We start from the raw sequence: 26190 nt of genomic DNA on the forward strand, positions 1-26190 counted from the left end.
TCGATTAGGGTTTTTATAATTTAGTTCGTTTTCAATTAGACAATGTCATTGAACTGTATTAAATTATATCAATTCGATTCGGTTTTAGTTTATTATATTGGATATCGAAAAGTCTCAAAACATGTTTAAAATTAAAAAAAAAAAATTCTAATATTTTTTGAACATATAATCCCAAATATAAAGCTATTTAAATCCCGAAACAGAACTCATTGCTTTTGAATTGTAAATATACTTTTATTACACTTAATTCTATAATGAAATGAAAAATAAACCCTAAATCTAATTTCAACCTTAGTCTCTCACGAATTTATTGCTAATTTATTGTTGTTGTTAAAACTTTCTATAATTGAAGTGTTTATCTCTTTTTTTTTCTTTTATGTATTATGTACTATGTTCTTTTTCTATTATTATTGTTGTTAAAACTTATAAAATTTTGGTTATCATTATTAACATTTTCAAGTTGGATGCTTTTTTGTTGTCGTCACACATTATTTAATATAAATAATTTAACATTTGATTATTATCAGCGAAGATTGAGAGTTATTAAATTAATATTTAATTAAATTTTTAATAAATATTTTTAATTATAGATTTTAAAATTTATCTTTTAGATAAATATACTATTGAGATTTTATGAATAATTGAAAAAAACTGAAATGTTCAAATAATGTCTAAGAAACACAAAACAAAGATAATTTTATCTAATTAAAGTTGAAAAGTCCAAATTCAAAGATCAATTTTGTCTAAATAAAGTCCAAAAGCTCAAAGCCCAAAAATAATATGGCAACCACAAACTCGAACCGAACTAGTTTAGTATGGTTTGGTAATAACTGGTTTCTTATGCCCACCAATTCAAAAAATGAAAAAAAAAATCGAACGAATCTCACCCCTAAAAGAAGGCCTTATATATAATTGTATAGTTGAATTCTATCTCTATGCTATAATTTGATCAAATTTAGTTACTGTACTTTTCAAATTAGTTAATTTCAGTCTTAACTCAAACAACAACAGTTAAATTTGTTTGATTAAATTCAATTACTAGTCTTGTACTATGTGTACAGTTGTAGAATTAGTCTTTATTCTCCAATTGAATCATTCCAAGTCATTATACTTTTCGAATTTTGAAATTTCAATTTTAACGCAAATGACGGTTGTTAATCCATCAATTGAATTTTTAGTGAGTAGTATGTGAAAATAACTAGCCGACATAGCATTACATATATGATAATATGTTCGTCATATCAGATTTTAGAAATAGCAAACCTTAAGTTAATGAATTTAATAATTATCGTTACAAGAGGACTAAAATTTTAAAATTTCAAAAATAAAGAGATTAAAATTAATTTAATTAAAATATAAGGATTAAGTGCAGAATTTTCTCAAAGTACAGGTTGTTGCCGCCTCAGTACAGATATATATGGTCTAAAGAGAAAAAAGCAAACCTCACCATTTGTTTCAAAAGAAATTTTTACCATTAAAGCATGGTGTGGCGTAGGTCCCTACGGCCCCCGGTTTTCAGTGTTAAGCCAAAGCCATCTTTATAGTCAAATTCCATGAGTGCTTCCAAATAGTGACTCATTAATCATTCCATTATGTTGAATCACGTTTGTTTTATTTTCAACCATAATTATCATCACTACTAATACTAATCAGTTACAACAACAACAATAATAAAGCTTATATTTTAAGGATATTATCCTGAAACATTTAACATATGCATGTCATGGTTCCATCATTCATTAGTCAATTTGCTTTAGTTGGATAATCACTATCTGTCTCGTTGTCTGGTTATCAAGAAATATCAGAAAAGAGACACTATTTCACTGTCATGTTTGGCCAAATATTTATGGCATGGCCCCCTTCTAATCGGATTAGTCTTTTGCAACTTAAGAATGGAATATTTTTGTTTCCCTGTATGTATATGCATCCACAAATGACTGTATTTTTAATCACAGAGAAAAGGGTCCAATAAACTGATAGAGAAATACTAGAATATTGCATCCCCTTTTTTTCTTTTGGATCATTGATATTAAATTTTCATCTCAATCCAAAAGGATTTGTAAACTATAGTACAAATAATATACAGTGGAAGAATCCAACGGATCAGGACGATCTCGATAAATTCCTGGAAAAATGTTTCCCTATTTTTTTACATCATTCTGCTCAGTCATATAAGCCCTCTTGTTCCCAAACATCGTCTAGAAAATCCACCAATTCCTGTCAGTGAAACCGAACAAGACCTGAGGAACCATACAAGGCGGAAATGATGTTTCTAACAGGAAACGGTTTGGTCGGCAGTGAAAAACTTACAGAAAGTGGAAGTGGCTTCGGGAACGGCTTAGTGCTCCCATGCAAACTATCATCGACAGCATTCCAATTGCAACTGTAACTGTGACAAATATGAAATGCAAAACAAGATCGTGTAAAAAGTTTGTCAATCAGGGTATTCTAGAGGATTTTTGCATTCTCTTTATCCTAATTAATCTGTTCTCTACTTTAAAATTATGAAAAACAATGAAAATTTCTAACCTTAACATGGATTCTCGAGGTTGTGTCCACTTCTCAGACTTTTTATTTCCAACCCATTGTTGCCTTGTTTGGTTCCAAAGAAGAAGGCCTGCAAATACAAAAATTCCATTGAGAAATTTTACTTTGATATGATTACCAAAAAAAGAGGTTGATTGTCTAAGACATATGAACTTGCCATGATTTACAAATTCAGAAGGAAAGCTAGTGCTGCCAGAAAGGTCAAGGGAATGACTTGATATGCTGATTGATGAAATGCTTCTTTGGGGCTTGAGTGGACTATTTTCGATTTCACATGCACTGCTACTCCAGAAATCTTCAGAAAAGCTAGATCTCTTCAATTTCCAGTGTTGAGTAGTTAGACCCTTAGATGACTGAAAGCATCCAAGACAACCACTGCTCTGTTAAAAACCAGGATTAATCGCATGTATGATTGGAATCAACTATAACAACTCAATGCTGGATCTTGTACAAGGAAAACAAAGCCATTAACTTGGCAACCATACATCTGAAATAAGCATATGAAACTGAGGTTCGAAATAATCAAAGAAAATGAAGCTTCAAAATGTGTGACGTTGAACACAATTACAGAAAAGTTGCTATGTTTTGGCACTAAAAGCAACCGCAAGCCACAACCACCAGCATGTCAAGGGTTAAATTTGTTTTGGCACTAAAAGTAAACCACAAGCCACAAGAACCAGCATGTCAAGGATTGAATTTGTTTGGGCTCTAAAAGCAACCGCAAGCCACAAGTACCAGTCCAACCCCTTAACCTACAGCTTAATTGCAGAAACCTTATGAGCCCTCAAACCAATATATATTGCCGAATCTACACGACATATTGTACATATCTAACCACTATATTTTGCAAATCCATATCCAATCATAGTAGATAAAAGAAACTGCCTCAAAATTGTAACTAGGCAGCACCGAAAAGTGCTTTGTACTTAGCCTTGAATGTTCCCACCAAGGGGAAGGTAAAGAGTGATCCAAAATCGAAAACCCCCACATACATCTCATCTCATAGCTTTGATCACACAAGTAAGCACCAAAAAAAAAAAAAACCCAAAATCGAATAACAAAAGCAAACTTAAAAAGCTACACAAACAAAGCATTAAAACTCCCGTCTTATAATCCAAGAAGGCTAAGAGTAAGAGGACTGATGTGATAAATATCCAACTCAAATAAACAATATAAGAAGAGATGAAGAAAAAAACACTGACCCCATGGAGGCAAAAAGAGCAGAGATCCAACGTGGAAGGTAACCAGAAGATAGCATCTAAAATCCCCAAAGCAAAACCCTAATTCCAGAAAGGAGAAGACTAAAATTCCTGAGAGAACAATAATTAAAAATAAAAAAGTTAATAACTTCCCTTCCAATTCCTTTCTTCCCAACTGTTTCCCCTTCGATTCTTGGTAAGAAGAAACAAAGGAGAGAAAAGGGGTTTTCCAGGAATGAAAGAAAATGAAAATGAATACCTTGAAAACGGCATATTTAGAAATGGATATGGATATTTTATTGATTCTGGAAACAGATTGATTTTGGCCTTCCTTCGGTCACTGATTCGACCAAAGGGCCTTTCTCTCTCTGTTTTCTATTTTCCTTTTCTTTTCTTTTTTTCTAAATTAATCTGTCTTCAAGTTTTTACTGAATTAAAATTTGTTTGGGGGAAAGAAAATAAAGGAAAAGCAAAGCATTGACTACGGGCTAGTTTGGCAATGCTTTTAAAAAGTGTTTTTGAAAAGTAGTGTGAAAAATATTTTTGAGAAGTGTTTTTGAAAAGTTTGATTTAAAATTTAAGTGTTTAACGTTGCTGTTAAAAAGTACTTTTGAAAAATAAAATGTCAATTTTAGACATGTTATTATAAAGTAACAAATATGCATTTAAATAATATTTTAATTAGTTAATATTATTATATTTTAGTAAGAATATAAAAAAATTATTATAACTTCTTGTTAATATTTTAATATATAAAATATAAATTTTAACTATTTTTAAGCAATAAATATTAATTATTTATAAAATTTAATTAGAATATATAAACTATATTTTAAATATTTAAATATAACTATTAAATATTTGTAATTAGTATTTTAAAAAATATTTTTTTTTATTTTTAATTAATAATTTTAACACATTTGTAATTAAGTACCAATAAAAAAAGAGAGAAAGTACTATGTAATTGGAGAGGTGAAAAAGTAATTAAGCATTAAAAATGCTTTTGGGAGAGGAAAAGCTAAAAATTTCAGCCAATAGCAGCTTGTTCTGCACAGCTTTTCTTCTAAAAGTGCTTTTGGAGCCAGAAGTGCTTTTGAAATGCAATGCAGAACTGGCCAGAAGTGCTTTTGAAAAGCAATGCAGAACTGGCCCTACGTCACTTACGGAAATGTGCGGTTGAGAGAACAATTAGGATTTAGACCATAGTAAATGTTGGTCCAATTAAATTCATTTTTTATTAATTTGTATGATAAGAGATTTTATTAAGTTGATTGATTACTAGTTCGATTGGTCTGAGTATTACTGTTAATAGAGGAAAGTATGAGTTCGAGTGCGTTGAAGCACATTATACCCTTAGTTATGGATTAGGTTATGGGTAATTTTAAGTATTGTATCAAAAATAGTGGATATGATTGAACTTATAATGACATTGTTAAAAAAAATAGTTTATTAAAAAAATAAGGCTTAATTTACGATTTAATCTTTAAAATTTACATGTTTTATCATTTTGGTACTTAATTTTTTAAGTTCAATCTGTACCTAAAATCTCAGTTACGTTATAATTTTTAGTCCATTTTTCTAATAAATGTTAAAAAATTTGATAACCAATCAAATCGTGCCACCTGTATTTTATAAAAATATATATTTTATTACACATATAAACTTTAAACTTTTATAAAATAAATAATCTCTAAAAATGCAAAAAGTTATAATTAAATATTTTTAACTGGTGAGCTCCGCTCTTGCAATTGGGTCGTTGTGATTACGGGTTGGATGTCTAATTGTCCAAGTGTTAATGATAGTATCTTGTACCTGAACCGGTGGCTCACTTTTTCTAAGCAATGGGGAAGAGGACCAAAACATGCTAATGAAAGACTCTACTAAGAAAAATATCAGTTGTCAAAAACGTAGAAGATGTAGGATGGGCGGTTGGTCAGATCTTGTTTGGATCTTACATGGATGGTAGTTGGAGTTAGTGGCTCCTCTAGGTTCCCCTATCTGGGATCCCTGGGGAAGAGGATCAAGTTGGCCTTTTCGAACAACTTGGTGCACTATCTTCCTTCAACCCTTTGAGCGAAATGCAGCTAAAGGAAGGAAAATCCATGGACCAACCCCATCATCTCCACCCCGTAAGAACTACGATATCACCCCAAATATACCTTCGGTGTCCAGAGGTCGCGGATCGACCATAGAACCTTGTTCAATAAGTGGAATGCATTTGATGTCTGCTTTCAGGTTGGGTAGTAAGGGTCGGAGAAGGGCAATCACTAGTTCTTAAAACCAACATTCTTAATACCAAAGAGTTAAAGGGAGGAAAGCTCTCCGCCGTTCCTAGTTTTCCTGTAGTAGGATCCTCCGGAACTAGGAGAATCCTTAGTTAGAATGGGATCTCCATTCACTTTTGCTACTTCCTTCCCCAATCATCGTAAACCCACGACAGCTATTGGTCGGGCTAATAAAGGGAATGGAAAAGACTTAAACATCAAAAGGAAATTGTGTGTCAATAATGAGATTAGATTAAGGATTTGACTAAGAATTTTCTCTATTTTGATTGGTCAAGGTTGGTTCAATAATGTCTACTTGGCTAAATTGTTGGGTTCTAGTCTTGGAGTAGTTAATCCTTATATTTTTCCAATCACTTACACTATTAGTATTTCTACGGTCCCTTTCCCTAATTTTTTTCAATTGTTCTTCCTTCGATGACTAAAATTTGTCTTCAATTTAGATATGGGGTTTTGACATTTTCATTTCCCTTGTTATCAAAATGGGAGAAGAGCGCTACAAAAAAAGCCATGGTTTCATTACGTCTTCTGTGGTTTTCATTAGAGTTACTAAGAAAATGAATTTAAGAAAATTAATAGTTGATAATATAATATTTATTTTCAATAAAAATGAATTTAAGTTAAAATTATATTATGAAATGAAAAAACAAAGATAGGCTAATTTGATTGGCCACTAATTTTAAAAAAAAATGGTTAAAAAATGGGTTAAAAACAATAATAGGACAATACTTTAGGTACCAAATTGTGTAAAAACAAATTTAGCTACCAAAGTGGGAAAATTAGTAAACTTCAATGGCGAAATGTGAATTAAGCCAAAAAAACAAAGGCATAGTGACTTTTTTTGCCTCTAACTTAAAAAAAATTGCATTTTAGCATTCCATTTAAATTTTCGCATTTTTTAACTCTTAAACTTGAATTATTTGTCAAATCACCCTAAAATGGATGGAAAAATGGCAGTTAACTTTGTTAATGCGACATGTACGTGGATTATCATATGAATGTCACATCAATAATTAATTAATATTTTAATTTTTAATTTTAAAAAAAGTTTTATTAAAAATATTAAAAATATATATTTTATATTTTTAATTTGTTTAAAAAACAATTAATTTCTAATGTGGCATATATGTGTACCACCACGTGGATGCCACATTATCAAAGTTAACGAACATTTAACTTTCTCATCCATTTTTGGGTGATTTAACAAAGAATGCGAGTTTAATGGCTAAAAGAGGCGAAAAATAAAACAGAAGGCTAAAATAACTTTTTTTATATAAAGTTGGAAGGCCAAATAAATCATTATACAAAATTAATCTTGTAGTGGACATTACCCTCTAAGGTTAACATAGTACTTCAATATTTGTACACCCAAATAAAAAATGTGGAATACAATTGATATTATTCTTCTCAAAAGTATTCGAAAAAATAGACCAGAAACTAAAGTTGAAAACTTGGTAAAAAATTTGACCGAAAAAATTTTCTGAACAGAAAACGGGTAAGCTAAGAAAGGCAAAGAAGAGATTGTTGTTTGCTTGTTGCTATGAAAAATGAAAAGAATAACCTGCTATTTATATTGTTTTTTGAAGGGATTAAATGATAAAATGGTAGTGTCAGTTTTCAAAAATAGCAGAATATTTTTATCAATTGAAAATACTTTGCAACAGTTAGAAGATTTCTAATAAAGGGAACAAAATTTTTATTCAAAAAAACACACGCGTGGTATATGTCATATATACAAACACGAATTGGGTTAAGTAACGACAACGACAAGCGTATGTTAAGCCTTTAGCCCTTAATTGCTAAATGAAGATAAAATGCAAGACTATATTTAAACCCTCTTAGAAGTCATTCTTCAACCAATGTGGGATTACCCACTTTGCATTACCAACAATGATGGCGCATTGGGTTATTTTTGTAACACTCCTTAGCCGAGACTGTTGCCAGAATCGAGCACGAGGCATTACTAAACTTAATCTATCACTTAAATAGTTTTAAATTGTTTATTTAAGCTTTTCGGAATGTGCTGCCATTCTGCGTCGTAGTCGCCTAAAAATTCATATCTTGAGTTCCAAAACTCAAAATTAAGATCCGTAAATTTTTCCTGAAACTAGACTCATATATCTATCCACTAATTTTTTTCATAGATTTTTGACTTGGCCAATTAGTACAGTTTATTAGTTAAAGTTTCCCTTGTTTCAAAACTCGACTGCACTAACCTCTTCTTGCTACGAACCATGTTTCTTCCCGTACAAAATTCATATCACTAAGCCGTTTGTTTCTCTTAAAACTAGACTCAACAAGGATTATAACCATATAAAGTAAACCTTCTAATTAGTTTTTTACAATTTATGGTGAATTGCCAAAGTTGAAACAGGGGATCCAGAAATCGCTCTGACCCTGTTTCACTAAAACTCAGATATATCATATAATATAATACCTTTACCTGTTTTTCTTATTCCATAAGAAAATAGACATAATAAGCTTTAATTTAATATATTATTCATCTTCAAAATATGTTTCTAAAATTTTTAGTGATTTTTCAAAGTTACGTCATTTCTGTTACTTGAATCTGTTTTTAGGTTACTTTCACATTTTTCATAATTTTCATGTGATAATCACCATTCAATCATACATATTAATAAACATGCATATCATCGGCCATTTTTATTAGCTAATCACTAGCAAGTATTTACACATAATTCATTGTTCATATTATACCAAAAGTAGCTAAGTTTCTATACATGCCATACACAAAACAAAACGTCTAATTATACCGAGTTATTTCTTTGATAGTGTGATCGGCCTCCGACGTTTCCTTCGATCCCCGAGTGGCTAGATAAGTACTATAAGAAGAAGAAAATAAAGAGATTAAGCACTAGGCTTAGTAAGCTTACATGCAAATAAATCACAACATTCAACATAATGGATAATTATGCATAATATCATCTAACATCATAAATCTCTTTACTTCTCAATTTCTATCTTCTTCTTTATTCCCTTACCTTCTTTCTTACCTGACCTTTCCTTTTTCATAAATATAATCTACTTTTCCTTTGCTGTTAATTCACTGTAATTTAACTCGTATTCTGACCCGTTGAACCACTCGGAATACTAAGGATACTAGGGTCATTCCTGTCTATCAATACCCTGCCAATGCCATGTCTTTGACATGGACTTACATGAATTATTCCTGTCTCCAATGCCATATATAATATGGACTTACATGGCTCAATCCTGTCTCCAAAGCCATATTTCTAATATGGACTTACATGGCTCATTTCTGTTCTGTTCTGTCAACCCTAATATCCTAACATTCCTAGGGTTCAACCGGGGCTTTCTAACACTTTTCCTCTGTCACTTCACCTTAAATTCGACTTTAAATATTTTCATAACATAAATATATAAATGCTGGAAATTGACAATAATAATGTAAAATAAAAGAATATTGCATTTATTTACTGTAAACTTACCTTGATACAAAATGTGACTAAAGTTTACAATTTAGTCCTTTACTTTTTCTTTTCCCCGATCTACTCCCGAATTTTGCTCTTCTTGATCTATAATAGCAAATTTAGCTTATTTAATATCAACATTTATCAAAACAACCATTTACTCAAACTTTGGCAAAATCACATTTTTGCCCCTAAACTTTCACATATTTGCACTTTTTCCCCAAGGCTCGTAAATTAAACTTCATCCTATTTTCTTATGTTTTATGACATACTGATCATTTTTCCCTTCTATGACAACATCAAATTCACACACTAACATGTACTTATGACTATTAGGTATTTTTACCGATTAAGCCTTTTTACTCGTTTTCACTTAAAACCAAGTAGCACAAGTTGTCTAACATAATTTAAAGCCTCATATTCCATCATAAAACATCAAAATACACAAATTTCACCTATGGGTATTTTTCCAAATTTGATTCCTAACTTAAATTATTGCTAGCATAAGCTTTATCGAGCTACCGGGACTTAAAAAACGTAAAGATCATTAAAAACGGGGCTTGGAATCACTTACTATAAAGCTTGAAAGTTGAAGAAACCCCAGCTATGGAGAGAGGTAAGGTTCGGCTGGTAACTTGAAGAAGATGATACAATTTTATCATCTTTTTACCTTTTTATTAATGTTAATAACCAAATGACCAAAATACCCCTCCTTACTAAACTTTCAAAAATTCCTTCCATGTCCTAATTTTGTCCCTGAACTTAAAATTGGTCAAATTACCATTTAAGATCTCCTAATTAATATTCCAAAATAATTTCATACTAAAAACTTCTAGAATGCAAGTTTTGCAAATTATTCGATTTAGTCCCTAACCTCAACTTAAGCACTTTATGCATAGAATTTTATCACGAAATTTTCGCACAATCATGTAATCATACCATGAACCTCAAAATAATAATAAAATAAATTTTTTTATACCTCGGATTTGTGGTTTCGCAACCACTGTTCCGTTTAGGCCCTATTTCGGAATGTTACATTTCTCCCCCCCTTTAGGGATTTTCGTCCCGAAAATCATACCTGTGAAGAGATATGGGTACTGTTTTCGCATAGCCTCTTCGGGTTCCCATGTAGCCTCGTCTTCCCCATGTCTATTCCATAGTACTTTCACAAGTACAATACTTTTGTTCCTTAATTGCTTTACCTCTCGAGCTAGAATCTTTACCGGTTCTTCATCGTAAGTCATGTCTGGCTGAATCTCAACCTCTGTCTGAGAAATCACATGTGACGGATCTGAACGATAATGACGTAGCATAGACACATGAAATACATTATGAATCTTCTCTAACTCAATCGGCAAAGCTAACCGATATGCTAATGGTCCGACTCTCTCAATCACTACAAACGGTCCAATAAAACGTGGACTTAGTTTGCCTTTCTTGCCAAATCTGAGAACTTTTTTCCACGGGGATACTTTCAAAAAAACTTTGTCACCAACTTGATATTCGATCTATTTTCTTTTTAAATCTGCATACGACTTCTGCCTGTCTGAAGCTGCTTTTAAACAATTTCTGATAACTTTCACTTTTTCTTCTGTTTCTTTAACTAGATCAACCCCGTAAATCTGGCTTTCTTTAAGCTCTGTCCAATATAAAGGTGTGCGGCATTTACGTCCATACAAAGCTTCATAAGGTGCCATCTTCAAACTTGACTGATAACTATTATTGTAGGCAAACTCTACCAATGGTAAGTATTTTTCCCTACTATCTTGAAATTCTAATACACAACATCTAAGCATATCTTCAAGTACCTGAATAACTCTCTCTGACTGACCATCGGTCTGAGGGTGAAAAGCCGTACTAAAACTCAACTTCGTACCTAAAGCCTCTTGTAACTTCTTCCAGAACCGTGAAGTAAATCTTGGATCTCTGTCTGAAATGATCGATAATGGCACTCCATGTAGTCTAACTATCTCTGAAATGTATAACTCGGCCAACTTGTCAAGTGAATAATCCATACGGATTGGGATAAAATGAGCTGACTTAGTTAGCTTATCAATCACAACCCATACTGCATCTTTCTTTTTCAGTGTTAACGGCAATCCTGTCACAAAATCCATAGTAACTCTGTCCCATTTCCATTCCGGAACTAGCACAGGTTGCAATAATCCTGAGGGTACTTGATGTTCGGCCTTTACCTGTTGACAAATCAAGCATCTAGAAACAAACTCTGAAATATCTCTTTTCATTCCTACCCACCAATACAATTTCTTCAAATCATTATACATTTTTGTACTGCCTGGATGAATAAATAAAGAACTGCTATGTGCTTCCTGTAAAATCTTTCGAATAAGCTCATCATTCTTTGGTACACAAATTCTGTCTCTAAATATCAAACAACCATCAGAACCAATCCAGAAATCTGATTCTATGCCTGACTCACATTGAACTCTTTTAGCTTGTAACTCATTATCATCTTTCTGAGCTTTACAAATCTCTTCAAGAAATACCGGTTTAGCTCTAAATTCAGCTAAAATAGAACCATCATCTAACATGGCTAAATTGGTATTCAAAGCTCGCAATGTAAATAAAAGTTTCCTGCTTAAAGCGTCAGCAACTACATTTGCCTTACCTGGGTGATAATCAATCACTAACTCATAATCTTTAAGCAATTCCAACCATCTTCTTTGCCTCAAATTCAAGTCTTTTTGAGTCATCAAGTATTTCAAGCTTTTATGATCGGTAAATATCCGGCACCTTTCACCATACAAATAATGTCTCCAAATCTTCAATGCAAATACAATAGCAGCTAGCTCTAAATCATGTGTCGGATAATTTTTCTCATGTGGCCTCAATTGTCTAGAGGCATAAGCAATTACCTTTCCTTCCTGCATGAGTACACAACCGAGCCCATTCAAGGATGCATCATTGTAAATCATAAATTCTTTACCCGGTTCCGGCTGTACTAAGATAGGAGCTTCCGTCAACAATGCCTTTAACTTGTCAAAACTTTGTTGGCACTTCTCAGTCCATTCAAACTTAACATCCTTCCGTAGCAGTCTCGTCAACGGGGTAGCTATCATGGAAAATCCCTCCACAAATCGTCTATAATATCCGGCAAGACCAAGAAAACTTCTAACTTCTGATACATTTCTAGGAGGCTTCCAATCAACAATGGCTGAAATCTTACTCGTATCAACCTTAATACCTTCACCTGAGACAATATGTCCAAGAAATCCAACTTATCGTAATCAGAACTCACTTTTGCTGAACTTGGCATACAACTGATTATCTCTCAGAATTTGTAAAACTGTTCTCAAATGTTCTGCATGCTCAGTCTCATCATGAGAATAAATCAAAATATCATCAATGAACACAACTACAAACTTATCTAAGTATGGTCTAAAAATTTGGTTCATTAAGTCCATGAAAATGGCAGGAGCATTAGTCAAGCCAAATGGCATCACAAGGAACTCATAATGACCATACCTAGTCCGGAAAGCAGTCTTCAGGACATCTGACTCTTTAACTCGCAACTGATAGTATCCGGATCTCAAATCTATCTTGGAAAACACAGTAGCTCCCTTCAATTGATCAAACAAATCATCAATTCTAGGCAATGGATACTTGTTCTTTACTGTTACCTTGTTAAGTTGCCGATAATCTACGCACAATCTCATCGATCCGTCTTTTTTTTCACAAATAGCACTGGTGTACCCCATGGTAAACTACTGGGTCTTACAAAGCCTTTATCTGTTAATTCCTGCAACTGAGCTTTCCATTCTTTCAATTCCAATAGAGTCATTCTATAAGGAGCAATAGAAATGGGCGTGGTACCTGGAATCAACTCAATACCAAACTCAACTTCTCTAACAGGAGGCCAACCTGGTAGTTCTTCCGGAAACACATCGGGAAACTCACATACCACAGGCACTGATTCAATTTTCAATTCTGGATCTTTAGTGTTCAACATAAAAGCAAGATAAGCTTCATACCCTTTTCTCAAGTATTTCTGAGCAGACATAACAGAAATTATGGGAAATGAACTATCTGAGTCTTCTGAATTAACCCGAAGAATTTCACCATTTTCACACTTCAACTCAATGAATTTCTTTCCACAATTCACTATCACATCATGAGTAGTCAACCAATCCATACCAAGAATCACATCAAACTCATCAAATGGCAATAGCATGAGATCGGCCGAAAAACAGTAGCCTCTAATCATTAAAGGACAATTTCTACATACTTTATCTACTAATACATGCTTGCCTAATGGATTCGATACTTTAATCACAAATTTTGTAGATTCTATAGGCATACTTATACTAGGCATCAATTTCATACAAACATAAGAATGAGTCGAACCCGGATCAATCAGAGCAATGACATTAATATCATGTAGAGAAAATGTACCCGTAATCACATCGGGGGAGGATGCCTCTTCGCGTGCACGAATAGCATAAGTCATTGCAGGGGCTCTAACATCTGGTATCACAGCCGGATATCTAGAGGTACCTCTGTTACTTGCTCCTACTCCTAGTTGCCTCGGTGATCTGCCTCTAGTAGGAGCATTTCCGGATCTAGCACTCTGTGTTACCTCTCGGCTAGCCACTTCTGGACATTCTCGTACAAAATGATCTGGAGCACCACATTTATAGCAAACATTTTCGCCTGCCCGACAAGGACCATAATGAAGTCTACCACACCGTGGACACCCTGATCTACCCTGTCTGACATTACCTACACTCGTAGTCGAGGTGGTCTGAGCCTTCGGATCCTTAAATCTGCTACCTCTATTCTGACTAGATTGCCCTACCGAAAAGCTAGATCTGGTAGAAAACTCTTTGGGCCTCTTGGATGTAGCCTGAAATGATCTGCTCATCTGTCTCTTCTTTGTATCTTGTGTCTTTGTCTCAACTTTGCCTTTTCTTTTTAATAGCTCATCTGCCTTACAGGCTCTCTCAACTAATATAACGAACTCTTTTATTTCTAGGACACCCACTGACAGTCGGATATCATCATTTAATCCATCCTCAAACCTTTTACACATGATAGCCTCTGTGGACACACATTCTTGAGCATATTTACTGAGCCTGACAAATTCACGCTCATAATCGGTCACCGTCATATTCCCTTGTTTCAATTCCAGGAATTCCTTTCTTTTCTGGTCAATAAACCTCTGACTGATGTACTTTTTACGAAATTCTTCCTGAAAGAAATCCCAAGTGACCCTCTCTTTCGGTACAACTGATACAAGTGTCTTCCACCAGTAGTAGGCTGAGTCTCTAAGAAGTGATACTACACATTTCATACACTCCTCGGGTGTACAAGATAATTCGTCAAAGACTCTGATAGTATTTTCTAACCAAAATTCTGCTCTTTCTGCATCATCATCTTTTGTTGCTCGGAACTCTTCTGCCCCTTGTTTCCTGATTCTATCAACTGGTGGCTTTTCTCTTACCACTGTACCTGTGACTGGGGAAGCTTGAGCTGCATGGGTAGACTGAGAATCATGAGGGGGTGGAGGTCTAACTGCCGGATTCGTACGAACGAACTCGGCAAACAAATCATTCAAAGCTCGGAAGAGAGCTTCTTGAGTCACTCCTCCCTGATCAACTATTACTGGCCTATTCTCAGATGGCGCTGCCCCTTCTGTGGAAGCAGACGCATTACTTTCTACATCATCATCACCAGCTCGCCCGGGATCCATTACTATAAAACAAAATGTTTTTTAAAAAAAATTGTCAGGAGTCATCACACTATCAAAATACAAGTACGGCATGTATAGCTAGACTTTTTCTCACACTAACTGTTCCGAGAACCGACTAAACCTGCTCTGATACCAATAAATGTAACACTCCTTAGCCGAGACTGTTGCCAGAATCGAGCACGAGGCATTACTAAACTTAATCTATCACTTAAATAGTTTTAAATTGTTTATTTAAGCTTTTCGGAATGTGCTGCCATTCTGCGTCGTAGTCGCCTAAAAAATCATATCTTGAGTTCCAAAACTCAAAATTAAGATCCGTAAATTTTTCCTGAAACTAGACTCATATATCTATCCACTAATTTTTTTCATAGATTTTTGACTTGGCCAATTAGTACAGTTTATTAGTTAAAGTTTCCCTTGTTTCAAAACTCGACTGCACTAACCTCTTCTTGCTACGAACCATGTTTCTTCCTGTACAAAATTCATATCACTAAGCCGTTTGTTTCTCTTAAAACTAGACTCAAAAAGGATTATAACCATATAAAGTAAACCTTATAATTAGTTTTTTTACAATTTATGGTGAATTTCCAAAGTTGAAACAGGGGATCCAAAAATCGCTCTGACCCTGTTTCACTAAAACTCAGATATATCATATAATATAATACCTTTACCTGTTTTTCTTATTCCATAAAAAATAGACATAATAAGCTTTAATTTAATATATTATTCATCTTCAAACTATGTTTCTACAATTTTTAGTGATTTTTCAAAGTTACGTCATTTCTGTTACTTGAATCTGTTTTTAGGTTACTTTCACATTTTTCATAATTTTCATGTGATAATCACCATTCAATCATACATATTAATAAACATGCATATCATCGGCCATTTTTATTAGCTAATCACTAGCAAGTATTTACACATAATTCATTGTTCATATTATACCAAAAGTAGCTAAGTTTCTATACATGCCATACACAAAACAAAACGTCTAATTATACCGAGTTATTTCTTTGATAGTGTGATCGGCCTCCGACGTTTCCTTCGATCCCCGAGTGGCTAGATAAGTACTATAAGAAGAAGAAAATAAAGAGATTAAGCACTAGGCTTAGTAAGCTTACATGCAAATAAATCACAACATTCAACATAATGGATAATTATGCATAATATCATCTAACATCATAAATTTCTTTACTTCTCAATTTCTATCTTCTTCTTTATTCCCTTACCTTCTTTCTTACCTGACCTTTCCTTTTTCATAAATATACTCTACTTTTCCTTTGCTGTTAATTCACTGTAATTTAACTCGTATTCTGACCCATTGAACCACTCGGAATACTAAGGATACTAGGGTCATTCCTGTCTATCAATACCCTGCCAATGCCATGTCTTTGACATGGACTTACATGAATTATTCCTGTCTCCAATGCCATATATAATATGGACTTACATGGCTCAATCCTGTCTCCAAAGCCATATTTCTAATATGGACTTACATGGCTCATTTCTGTTCTGTTCTGTCAACCCTAATATCCTAACATTCCTAGGGTTCAACCGGGGCTTTCTAACATTTTTCCTCTGTCACTTCACCTTAAATTCGACTTTAAATATTTTCATAACATAAATATATAAATGCTGGAAATTGACAATAATAATGTAAAATAAAAGAATATTGCATTTATTTACTGTAAACTTACCTTGATACAAAATGTGACTAAAGTTTACAATTTAGTCCTTTACTTTTTCTTTTCCCCGATCTACTCCCGAATTTCGCTCTTCTTGATCTATAATAGCAAATTTAGCTTATTTAATATCAACATTTATCAAAACAACCCTTTACTCAAACTTTGGCAAAATCACATTTTTGCCTCTAAACTTTCACATATTTGCACTTTTGCCCCAAGGCTCGTAAATTAAACTTCATCCTATTTTCTTATGTTTTATGACATACTGATCATTTTTCCCTTCTATGACAACATCAAATTCACATACGAACATGTACTTATGACTATTAGGTATTTTTACCGATTAAGCCTTTTTACTCGTTTTCACTTAAAACCAAGTAGCACAAGTTGTCTAACATAATTTAAAGCCTCATATTCCATCATAAAACATCAAAATACACAAATTTCACCTATGGGTATTTTTCCAAATTTGATTCCTAACTTAAATTATTGCTAGCATAAGCTTTATCGAGCTACCGGGACTTAAAAAACGTAAAGATCATTAAAAACGGGGCTTGAAATCACTTACTATAAAGCTTGAAAGTTGAAGAAACCCCAGCTATGGAGAGAGGTAAGGTTCGGCTGGTAACTTGAAGAAGATGATACAATTTTATCATCTTTTTACCTTTTTATTAATGTTAATAACCAAATGACCAAAATACCCCTCCTTACTAAACTTTCAAAAATTCCTTCCATGTCCTAATTTTGTCACTGAACTTAAAATTGGTCAAATTACCATTTAAGATCTCCTAATTAATATTCCAAAATAATTTCATACTAAAAACTTCTAGAATGCAAGTTTTGCAAATTATTCGATTTAGTCCCTAACCTCAACTTAAGCACTTTATGCATAGAATTTTATCACGAAATTTTTGCACAATCATGTAATCATACCATGAACCTCAAAATAATAATAAAATAAATTTTTTTCTACCTCAAATTTGTGGTTTCGCAACTACTGTTCCGTTTAGGCCCTATTTCGGAATGTTACAATTTTGCCAAAGAGAAAAGACAAAAAGACTAAAAACTGTTGTCGTTGAGTTGAGTTGCTCATGGACATGTCAAAATGGCAAGGGAATGGTAGGTTAGGAGGGATCAGAAAAGATATGAGCCCCAATATGTGGTAAAAGTAATTTTCAATTTTAGTAAAAAGAATTGACCCATTTGTTTGTTTGTTTTTTTGTTTTCAGTTTTGGTTTAGTTTGGTGGAGGAGGTTGGTTGGTTTAGACATTGGTTTAATCGATTAATTCAGTTGATTATAGATATTTGAATCTTGAAATCGAAACAATTTATTTTATATTATTTAAAAATTATATATTTTTATAATATATAATAAATATATAACTATATCAACTTGAATCAAAGTGAATTTGGTTTGAACAATTATTTCAATTAAAATCTATCCCAAAAAGTTTATTTTAATTAAAATAAAAGGATAAATTACACCAAAAATCACTCAACTTTGGAGTAGTTGACAACTCAGTCACATTAGTTTCATTTCAGTCACTTAATTTTAGAAAAATAACAAAATAGTCACTAACGTTATCAAAAAATGACAAATCAGTCAGTTATTAACATTTTCATTATTGTCTTAATGGAACTGTTGATGTGGATAGTTAACTTGCTACGTTGGACAAGTAGTCAAAGGGTCAAAAAGAAAAGAGAAGGTAATTGGTTAAGGTAAAGGGAAAAATAAAATAAATGGAGAAGAAGAAGAAGAAAAGAAAAAAGAGAAGGAGAAAGGAAAATGGAAGGAGCTTATCTCTATTGCAAAAGCTGACCATTGAACCTGGAGCTATTTTTGCAAGAGAAAGCCACATTGGACAAGCATCCAAGTACCTTTGAATAACTTGGAGCTTATCTACACCAGTTTGTGAAAGAGCAGATAAATACATGCAAACAAAACTTACAAGTGGTTAAAAAACAACTGTAAGAAAATTTGCTGGCTGAATAAGTCATTTCTTGCTCGTTTTCTTCTAATGATCTTTTATAGAGATGGACTTAACGAAACTTTCCTTCCTGCTTTCTTTACTAGCAATAACTGGCATAGACTCTTCAAATGTGGCAGCTTGGACAGAGGGTACGAAGTTAGATGGCAGGCTTTCATCCAAGTTAGTTGCTGGAACCACCTTGGAATGTTTAGCTACAGCTGATAATGACTCGGATGTTAAAGATTTAGGCTACCTTTGGATGCCTGTTTGATCTCATTTCAGTGCGTTTGGAGTACTTTTTGACTAAATCGCGCCGTACCAATCCGTTTGGATTGTAAAGAACAAAACGATTGGAGCATCACTCAACACACTGGACACCAATTTCTCCACTGGAGCTTTATGCTCCAGTCAAATGTTCCAACATCCCATTGGTGGTCATTTTTCCTTTTACACCCTTACACTTATTTTTTCTCCATTTTACTCTTCTTCTTTTTTTTTTTGTCTCTTTCTTTATTTACCTTCTACTTCAATAATTTTGTATTTTCATTGTGAGATAATTTTATTAATTTAAAATAATAAACATTTTCCCCATTATTTTATAACAAACTAATATACATTATTATCAAAAGAAATTTTAATTTACCATTCATTGAATTAACTACTTTTAGATTATTTATTTTAAATTTTAATTATTTTGATTTAAAAATGTTATTTTTTTTACTTTATATAGTAAAATATCGAAAGATACATTTTAATATTTATTAAATGAATTTATAAATTCACATATTTTTAATTATTTTGATTTAAAAATAATTATCATTTTATCTAATAAATAATTTAAATTGATTATATAATTCATTAATATATTTATAATAAAATATTGGAAGATACATTTTAATATTTTATTAAATGAATTTATAAATTCACATATTTTAATAATTTTAAAAAAGTAAAATAATTTAAAAAACTTCTATTATATATCAATTTTAATCTGATGTCCTTTATAGTTATTTTTTATTCTCACCTCACCGCTACAGCTACGTTTGAATCCAAACACACACTCCACTATTGTTTCTAATCTCACCGCTACAGTATCTAATCTTACCGCTACAGTAACTAATCTCACCGCCACCGCTATTTTTAACCTCACCGGAGGTAAACACACCGCCCATCCAAACTAAGCCTTAGTTTCGGGTTTTGGCTGTTGTACAATGCTCCCTCGACAAGGATCCAAGTCCTTTTGAGCTTGAGATAAGCTAATATTGCTAGTTGGAATTGAAGGTTTGAGGGACCTAGCCTTTTCAATAGTAGGTAAGCTACTTGACAACAAGGAACCTGCAACCTTTTTTCCAAGAGAAACAGTGACTGACTTAACCTTAACTTATACCGAACCGCTGTTTTTTAAAGCCCAAAAAGCTGATTTTTTTTAATTGATATAGATAGTGATTGAAAATACAGTTGACATAAGAAGTGAGAAAAGGTTTAGGGAGAGAAATAATAATAAAGCAACACAATGAATTTGAGTTCACGAGGAATCAAATGGGATGCTAAGTTGAACCAACACAGACTAGAGACTGAATCTTCAAAAATTAGATGAGAGAAAGTTGATTTTAGAATGGAGGATAAACGTTGGGGGATAGAGATGACAATTCGTTACCTTTGGAGTTTGGAAAACTCACTTGCAAAGATGCAGTATGAGATTGATTTGAAAACTAAAAGCATCTCCATTTTTTCTCTTCTCCTTTTTCTCTTCTTTTTCTACTGCATAAACCCTAATTTAGTGCTAAAGGGGTTGTTAAAATTGGTGCTAACGGAGTAGTAGGACGGTTAATGTCACCAAACAATCCGTCATCTACCATGTCACTTTACCATTACGTCTATAACGAAAAATGGTTAAAAAAACTATTTATTATTTTTCTAAAATTAGATGACTGGAATAAAATCAAAGTAACTGATTTGTCAATTACCTCAAAGTTGAATGACTATTGGTGGAATTTACCCTAAAATAAATTGTTCCCCCAATTAGATAAACTTTTTGGGCCAAAATTGGGAACTTTTTGGGCCAAAATTGGGTTACGCATTGTGGCTGAAAAAGGTAAAATAATTAGATAAGCTATGGCATTTTCGGGAACAAAAAACTTTTCGCTGTTTATAAAAGAGATCAGTCGTCGAACTAGCAGCCTCTATTTCTCCGTCTCTTCGAAGCTCTTTGTTTAAAAATTTTCAAATTTAATTTTTGCATATTAAGATCTAACCTTTTCATTTGCAGACGCACTCTCAGATCCCAGCTCTAGAACTTCAATTCTCTCCCTAAAGTAAACCTCCCAAATCTCTCTGTTTTTTTCTTTGAAAACCCTAAAACCCTAATTGTTTCGAGTTGCTATCCTATTTAAAACCCTAATATTTTCTGCTTGATGTAGAGTTTGTAGACAAATGGGAGAAACAAGAGACAACGATGCCTACGAGGAAGAGCTCCTCGATTACGAGGAAGAAGAAGAGAAAGCCCCTGACTCTGTCACTGCTAAAGTCAATGGCGAGGCCGGCAAGAAGTGAGCTTGACTTTTTTTTTGTATTTTTATCTATTCATTTTAGTTTTTTTTAAATTAAGATATTTCTTAGTTTATGAAATAGTATTGATTTTCCTCTGGTAGGAGAAGGGGGGGGGGCACTGGATAAATATGAATAATTTTTCTTTTGTATATGGTGCTAAATAATTCTTTGCGAAGAGTTTTGATACAATTTTGTCTTTTTGAGAGCAAGTCTAATTTTGTCCTTTTATTTGTCTTTGCAGGGGCTATGTTGGGATTCACAGTTCTGGATTCAGAGACTTCCTTTTGAAACCAGAGCTTCTTCGGGCCATTGTCGATTCTGGATTCGAGCACCCTTCCGAAGGCAAATTTCTTACTCGTTTCATTTCTCTCTCTCTCTCTCAGACATATTACATAAATATATACAGTTCTATCCCTGAAAGCCACAAATTTAAGTTAAATTTCATATATGGCTTGTTCATTCGAGTTTATGAAGTTATGTTATGATTCTCCATGCTTGGGACTTGTATGCAAAAATGTTCAATTTTTGCGTATGCTCTTCTTTTTTGTATGTTTAATGGGGGCTTTTTCTTTTGTTCAGTCTAAAATTTTTGTTTGATGCAATTTTTTTACAGGTAAAATGCCACTATCATAAAGTTTCAATTAAAAGGATCACTGAGATTATATTTACTTACCTCGGATTCCTTAGAATTCAATTTGATTTGGTTCTTCGGCAGTGCAACATGAATGTATTCCCCAAGCTATACTGGGTATGGATGTTATTTGCCAAGCTAAATCAGGAATGGGGAAGACTGCAGTTTTTGTTCTATCTTCATTACAGCAAATTGAACCAAGTCCTGGGCAAGTTATTGCCCTCGTTTTATGCCATACAAGGGAGTTAGCTTACCAGGTAAGAATTTGTTCTACATTTCTATGGAGGCTTTCTGGCCATAAAATTATCCTTTTTTATTCTTGAAGCTATATCATAAATGATATATTTCATCTCATTTTAGTCATCTCTTTAACCTCTAGATTTGTCATGAGTTCGAGAGGTTCAGTACTTATCTGCCTGATATCAAGGTTGCTGTCTTCTATGGTGGTGTCAACATCAAAGTTCACAAAGATTTGCTGAAAAATGAATGCCCTCACATTGTTGTTGGGACACCTGGAAGGATTTTGGCTCTGACCAGAGACAAGGACCTTTCCTTGAAGAATGTGAGGCATTTCATTCTCGATGAATGTGACAAGATGCTGGAATCACTTGGTAAACCTGGATAAGTGTATATAAGTTTTTAAGTTTTTGTTATTGCCTCTGGTATTTATTCTGCTTACCTTCTGCAGACATGAGGAGAGATGTGCAGGAGATTTTCAAGATGACCCCTCATGATAAGCAAGTTATGATGTTTTCAGCCACACTCAGCAAAGAAATACGCCCGGTTTGCAAGAAATTCATGCAAGATGTAATGTCCCATGGTCAATACTACTTGAATTTAGAAGTATCTTTTTAATTTATACACAGATTTCTCAGAGAGTTCTTAAAATTTTACATCTGGTGGCTCCATCACTGCATACTTGCCATTGGTTTTGCTCAGATGCAGTGGCTTCAGCTAGTCATTTATGGGTTTTGCAGATTGAAGTCCTAGGCTTTCAGTCTTTAGGTTTTCATAGTGGTGTAGTGTATTTGTGTGAGCTGGTTGTTACCTTGGCTTAAATTTTTAGTTGTTTTCTATTTATGCTATAGGTTTGGGCCTTTAGAGTAAGACTGGGGTAGTAAAGGAGGGTTGCGAAGTAAGACTTGGGTAGTAAAGGAGGGTTGCGAATTTCCTTACTTGGGGGGCAGTGTAATAATGTAATAGAATCTTTGTTTTTGAGGGAGAATAGCACTTGTTGTGACTAAGTAACAATCTGCGAGGAGGCAAGGCAAATGGACTGGAATCTCAATTCAAGTGATCTGCATCCAAAATTCATTTCGCACTGGATTCCATTTGCTTGAAGAAGCTACCTAATATGATTTACTGTGACATTTCTTCCTTTCAGCCTATGGAAATTTACGTTGACGACGAGGCCAAGTTGACCCTTCATGGTCTTGTGCAGGTATGTTCCACAAAGCTGGCTTATTTACACCCTCTCATTTGTTTGTTTTAATCTAATCACCAAAATGATTTCTATCACAGCACTACATCAAATTGAGTGAACTGGAGAAAAACCGAAAGTTGAATGACCTCCTTGATGCATTGGACTTCAATCAAGTTGTTATCTTTGTCAAAAGTGTGAGCCGAGCAGCTGAGTTGAACAAGTTACTTGTGGAGTGCAATTTTCCTTCCATATGCATCCACTCTGGCATGTCTCAGGAAGAAAGGTTTGTACATATCATGCATCAATCTTGCTACCTTGACTTGTGTACTTTATATTCTTGTAAAACAGGTGACTTAATGTCCTTTTCTTGTATAACGAACCCTGTTTAAAGTTTTCAGGGCAGTCTTTTATGCATCATGTTTTCTTAATGTATTGGTGGTTCAGTTGTTGAATTTGTGTATTCTGCTATGGTGGATGTTGTAGATCAGAACTGTGGAATATTTATTTACATTATTTCCTGCTTTCTTAATGTTCCTTGCATAAATATGATGTTTGGTTTGGCTTTTCCAATCATATTTGGTTGATAATGAAGTATATAACCTTACCCTTGGTTGTAATTCTAATTGATGATATATAGATTAACTCGCTACAAGGGTTTCAAGGAGGGGCATAAAAGAATTCTTGTGGCAACAGATTTGGTTGGAAGGGGAATCGACATTGAACGAGTTAACATTGTCATCAACTATGACATGCCAGATTCTGCTGATACATACCTGCACAGGGTAGGGTTTGTTTCAATTGCATTCAAGAATTCTTTTTTCTGCCCGTGCTGACTGATGTTTCTTTGTTCATTGGTGGTAGGTTGGTAGAGCTGGTCGGTTTGGCACCAAGGGTCTTGCAATTACATTTGTTTCATCCGCTTCAGATTCTGATGTGCTCAATCAGGTTTGAGTCTGAACTTCCAAACATTGTATTGTCCCATTATTTGTCATCCTCTGACCAATTTTACTCAAATCTGCTGCAGGTCCAAGAGAGGTTTGAGGTTGATATAAAGGAGCTTCCTGAGCAGATTGATACATCTACGTACAGTATGTTCCTTTTTATGCCTTCCATCTGCTATTGATATAAGTAGTAAAACATTTATTTCTTGTAAATGATTTAAATGCATGATTAGAATGCTCGAAATCACCTTTTGTTGACAATTGTGTGTTTTGTTGTACTCATTGCCACCAGCCTTAATAAAAAATTTCTAATGCTGAACAATTTGTTTATGTAGTGCCATCATAAATGAAGGTTCATTCAACAATACCAGTCTCGGGCCCCAAATCATGAATCGGTTAGTGTGGTTGCGGATGTGTATCTGTTTGTAAACTAATGTGTAACGCCTTTTAAATCAGTTGCTTGGGAGGGAGCGGCAGATGCACTATCACGTGGTTTTGAACTGCTGCTTAAAAGAGTATTGTAGCCTTATAAAAACTCAATTGAGGATTTAGCTATATCGATAGGTAAAACTTCCCTTTTAAGGACATTTGTTTTTTCACAATTCTTTAGAGTTGCATGTTATATTATCTTTTATATTGAATTTGGAGCATGGCCTCTTAAATCTAATTTTTGGTCAAATATTTGAGCCATGATTTACTCATTTAAGGTTTAGATTTCATTGTGTGTTGTGGTTGTGGTTGTTTCTTCACGCATTTCCTTATCATGTTGTATGTAGCGGTCTGTGGTGTAACTTACCCAGGGTTTCATTGAAGTTGTGCTAATGATGAAGGCCATTATTTGCATGGACAGCGACTGATTTGTGTATTAATTATTTTCCCAGTAAAATAAAAAGATGGTTAAAATAATTGTTTTTGTCGATTATGATTCAAATTATTTTTATATTAAATTTATTTAAATGATTAAGCTTGGATTGTTTGTTAGATTTATCAATTGAGTGATTTTAGGTCTGAATAATATGGATTGGGTTTTAAGGTAACATTGATTTTCTGGAAGGTTTTGTTGGATCGGACAATGTGAGAGATTCAACCATTAACTGTAGAGTTGAGCTCCACACTACAAGCCATTAATGTAGACATTGTTTGAATGAATGCAAGCATCCTATGAAGACAATGCCACCCATATGATCTGTGAAGATGCTTTATCTCGAAACCTCTCAGTTTCTTAGGGGCGTTAATTGCATGAACCGAAGGCAATTGATCTCATGTGATTGGCTAAGACGTGTTCTTAGCCTTTGTTAATTATGTCTTACAATCTACATTGGGTATGCACCAAAGCCACCGATTCTTTTGGGCTTGAAGCTTATGTTTGGTGTTATAATAAAGGTGAAGAAAGCATTGCTATTGATATCTACCCGTCTTTGAATCTTTTATTGTTTAATCTTTCATTAATCGAGTTCTAACTCAAATGATTAAAAAAGTATTTTTTAATAAAGTTAAATTATTATGAGGTTTATATCTTTACACTTTTATATAAAATTATAAAAACCTACACAATGAGATTTGAAAATAACACTAATTTTTTTAAAAAATTTCAGCTTTATCATTCTCGTGTAAACTTTTAATAAATATATATCTATATAATTATTCACACACACCTGTAATAATCTAATTAAATATTGACCTAGATAGAAGGGTAGTTTTTATATGTTTTATAAATGGGTGAACTATATGTTATTCACACTAAAATGAAGTTGTTCTTATTTTGATTAGTTTAATTTTTTTTATCAATTTAGTCATTA

At 33.5% G+C, this 26190-nt stretch overlaps 2 protein-coding genes across 3 annotated transcripts; one reads left to right on the forward strand and one right to left on the reverse strand.

Annotated features, from left to right (window-relative positions):
* Window positions 1-1985: 1985 nt before the first annotated feature.
* LOC107893445 (uncharacterized) lies at window positions 1986-4176 on the reverse strand. 2 transcript variants are annotated; one of them, XM_041085592.1, is made up of 6 exons: window positions 4006-4176; window positions 3750-3827; window positions 2705-2922; window positions 2530-2617; window positions 2311-2389; window positions 1986-2217 (listed from the first exon to the last, which is right to left on the reverse strand). In XM_041085592.1, the coding sequence occupies exons 2-6, from the start codon at window positions 3803-3805 to the stop codon at window positions 2164-2166; spliced, it is 495 nt and encodes a 164-aa protein (XP_040941526.1). In that variant the 5' UTR covers window positions 3806-3827; window positions 4006-4176; the 3' UTR covers window positions 1986-2163. The 2 variants fall into 2 exon arrangements, with proteins under 2 accessions (XP_040941526.1, XP_040941525.1); XM_041085591.1 differs by having other exon boundaries at window positions 3750-3857.
* Window positions 4177-20978: 16802 nt separating this feature from the next.
* LOC107893444 (DEAD-box ATP-dependent RNA helicase 15) lies at window positions 20979-25070 on the forward strand. Its single transcript, XM_016818432.2, has 12 exons — window positions 20979-21161; window positions 21267-21395; window positions 21638-21738; window positions 22112-22284; window positions 22407-22638; window positions 22716-22834; window positions 23412-23468; window positions 23549-23733; window positions 24088-24232; window positions 24312-24395; window positions 24475-24538; window positions 24727-25070. Exons 2-12 carry the CDS (start codon window positions 21280-21282, stop codon window positions 24735-24737), a joined length of 1287 nt encoding a protein of 428 aa, XP_016673921.2. The 5' UTR covers window positions 20979-21161; window positions 21267-21279; the 3' UTR covers window positions 24738-25070.
* The last annotated feature ends 1120 nt before the right edge of the window (window positions 25071-26190 follow it).

The sequence above is a fragment of the Gossypium hirsutum genome, chromosome A13, assembly GCF_007990345.1.
Source record: "Gossypium hirsutum isolate 1008001.06 chromosome A13, Gossypium_hirsutum_v2.1, whole genome shotgun sequence".
NCBI classification, from domain to species: domain Eukaryota; kingdom Viridiplantae; phylum Streptophyta; class Magnoliopsida; order Malvales; family Malvaceae; genus Gossypium; species Gossypium hirsutum.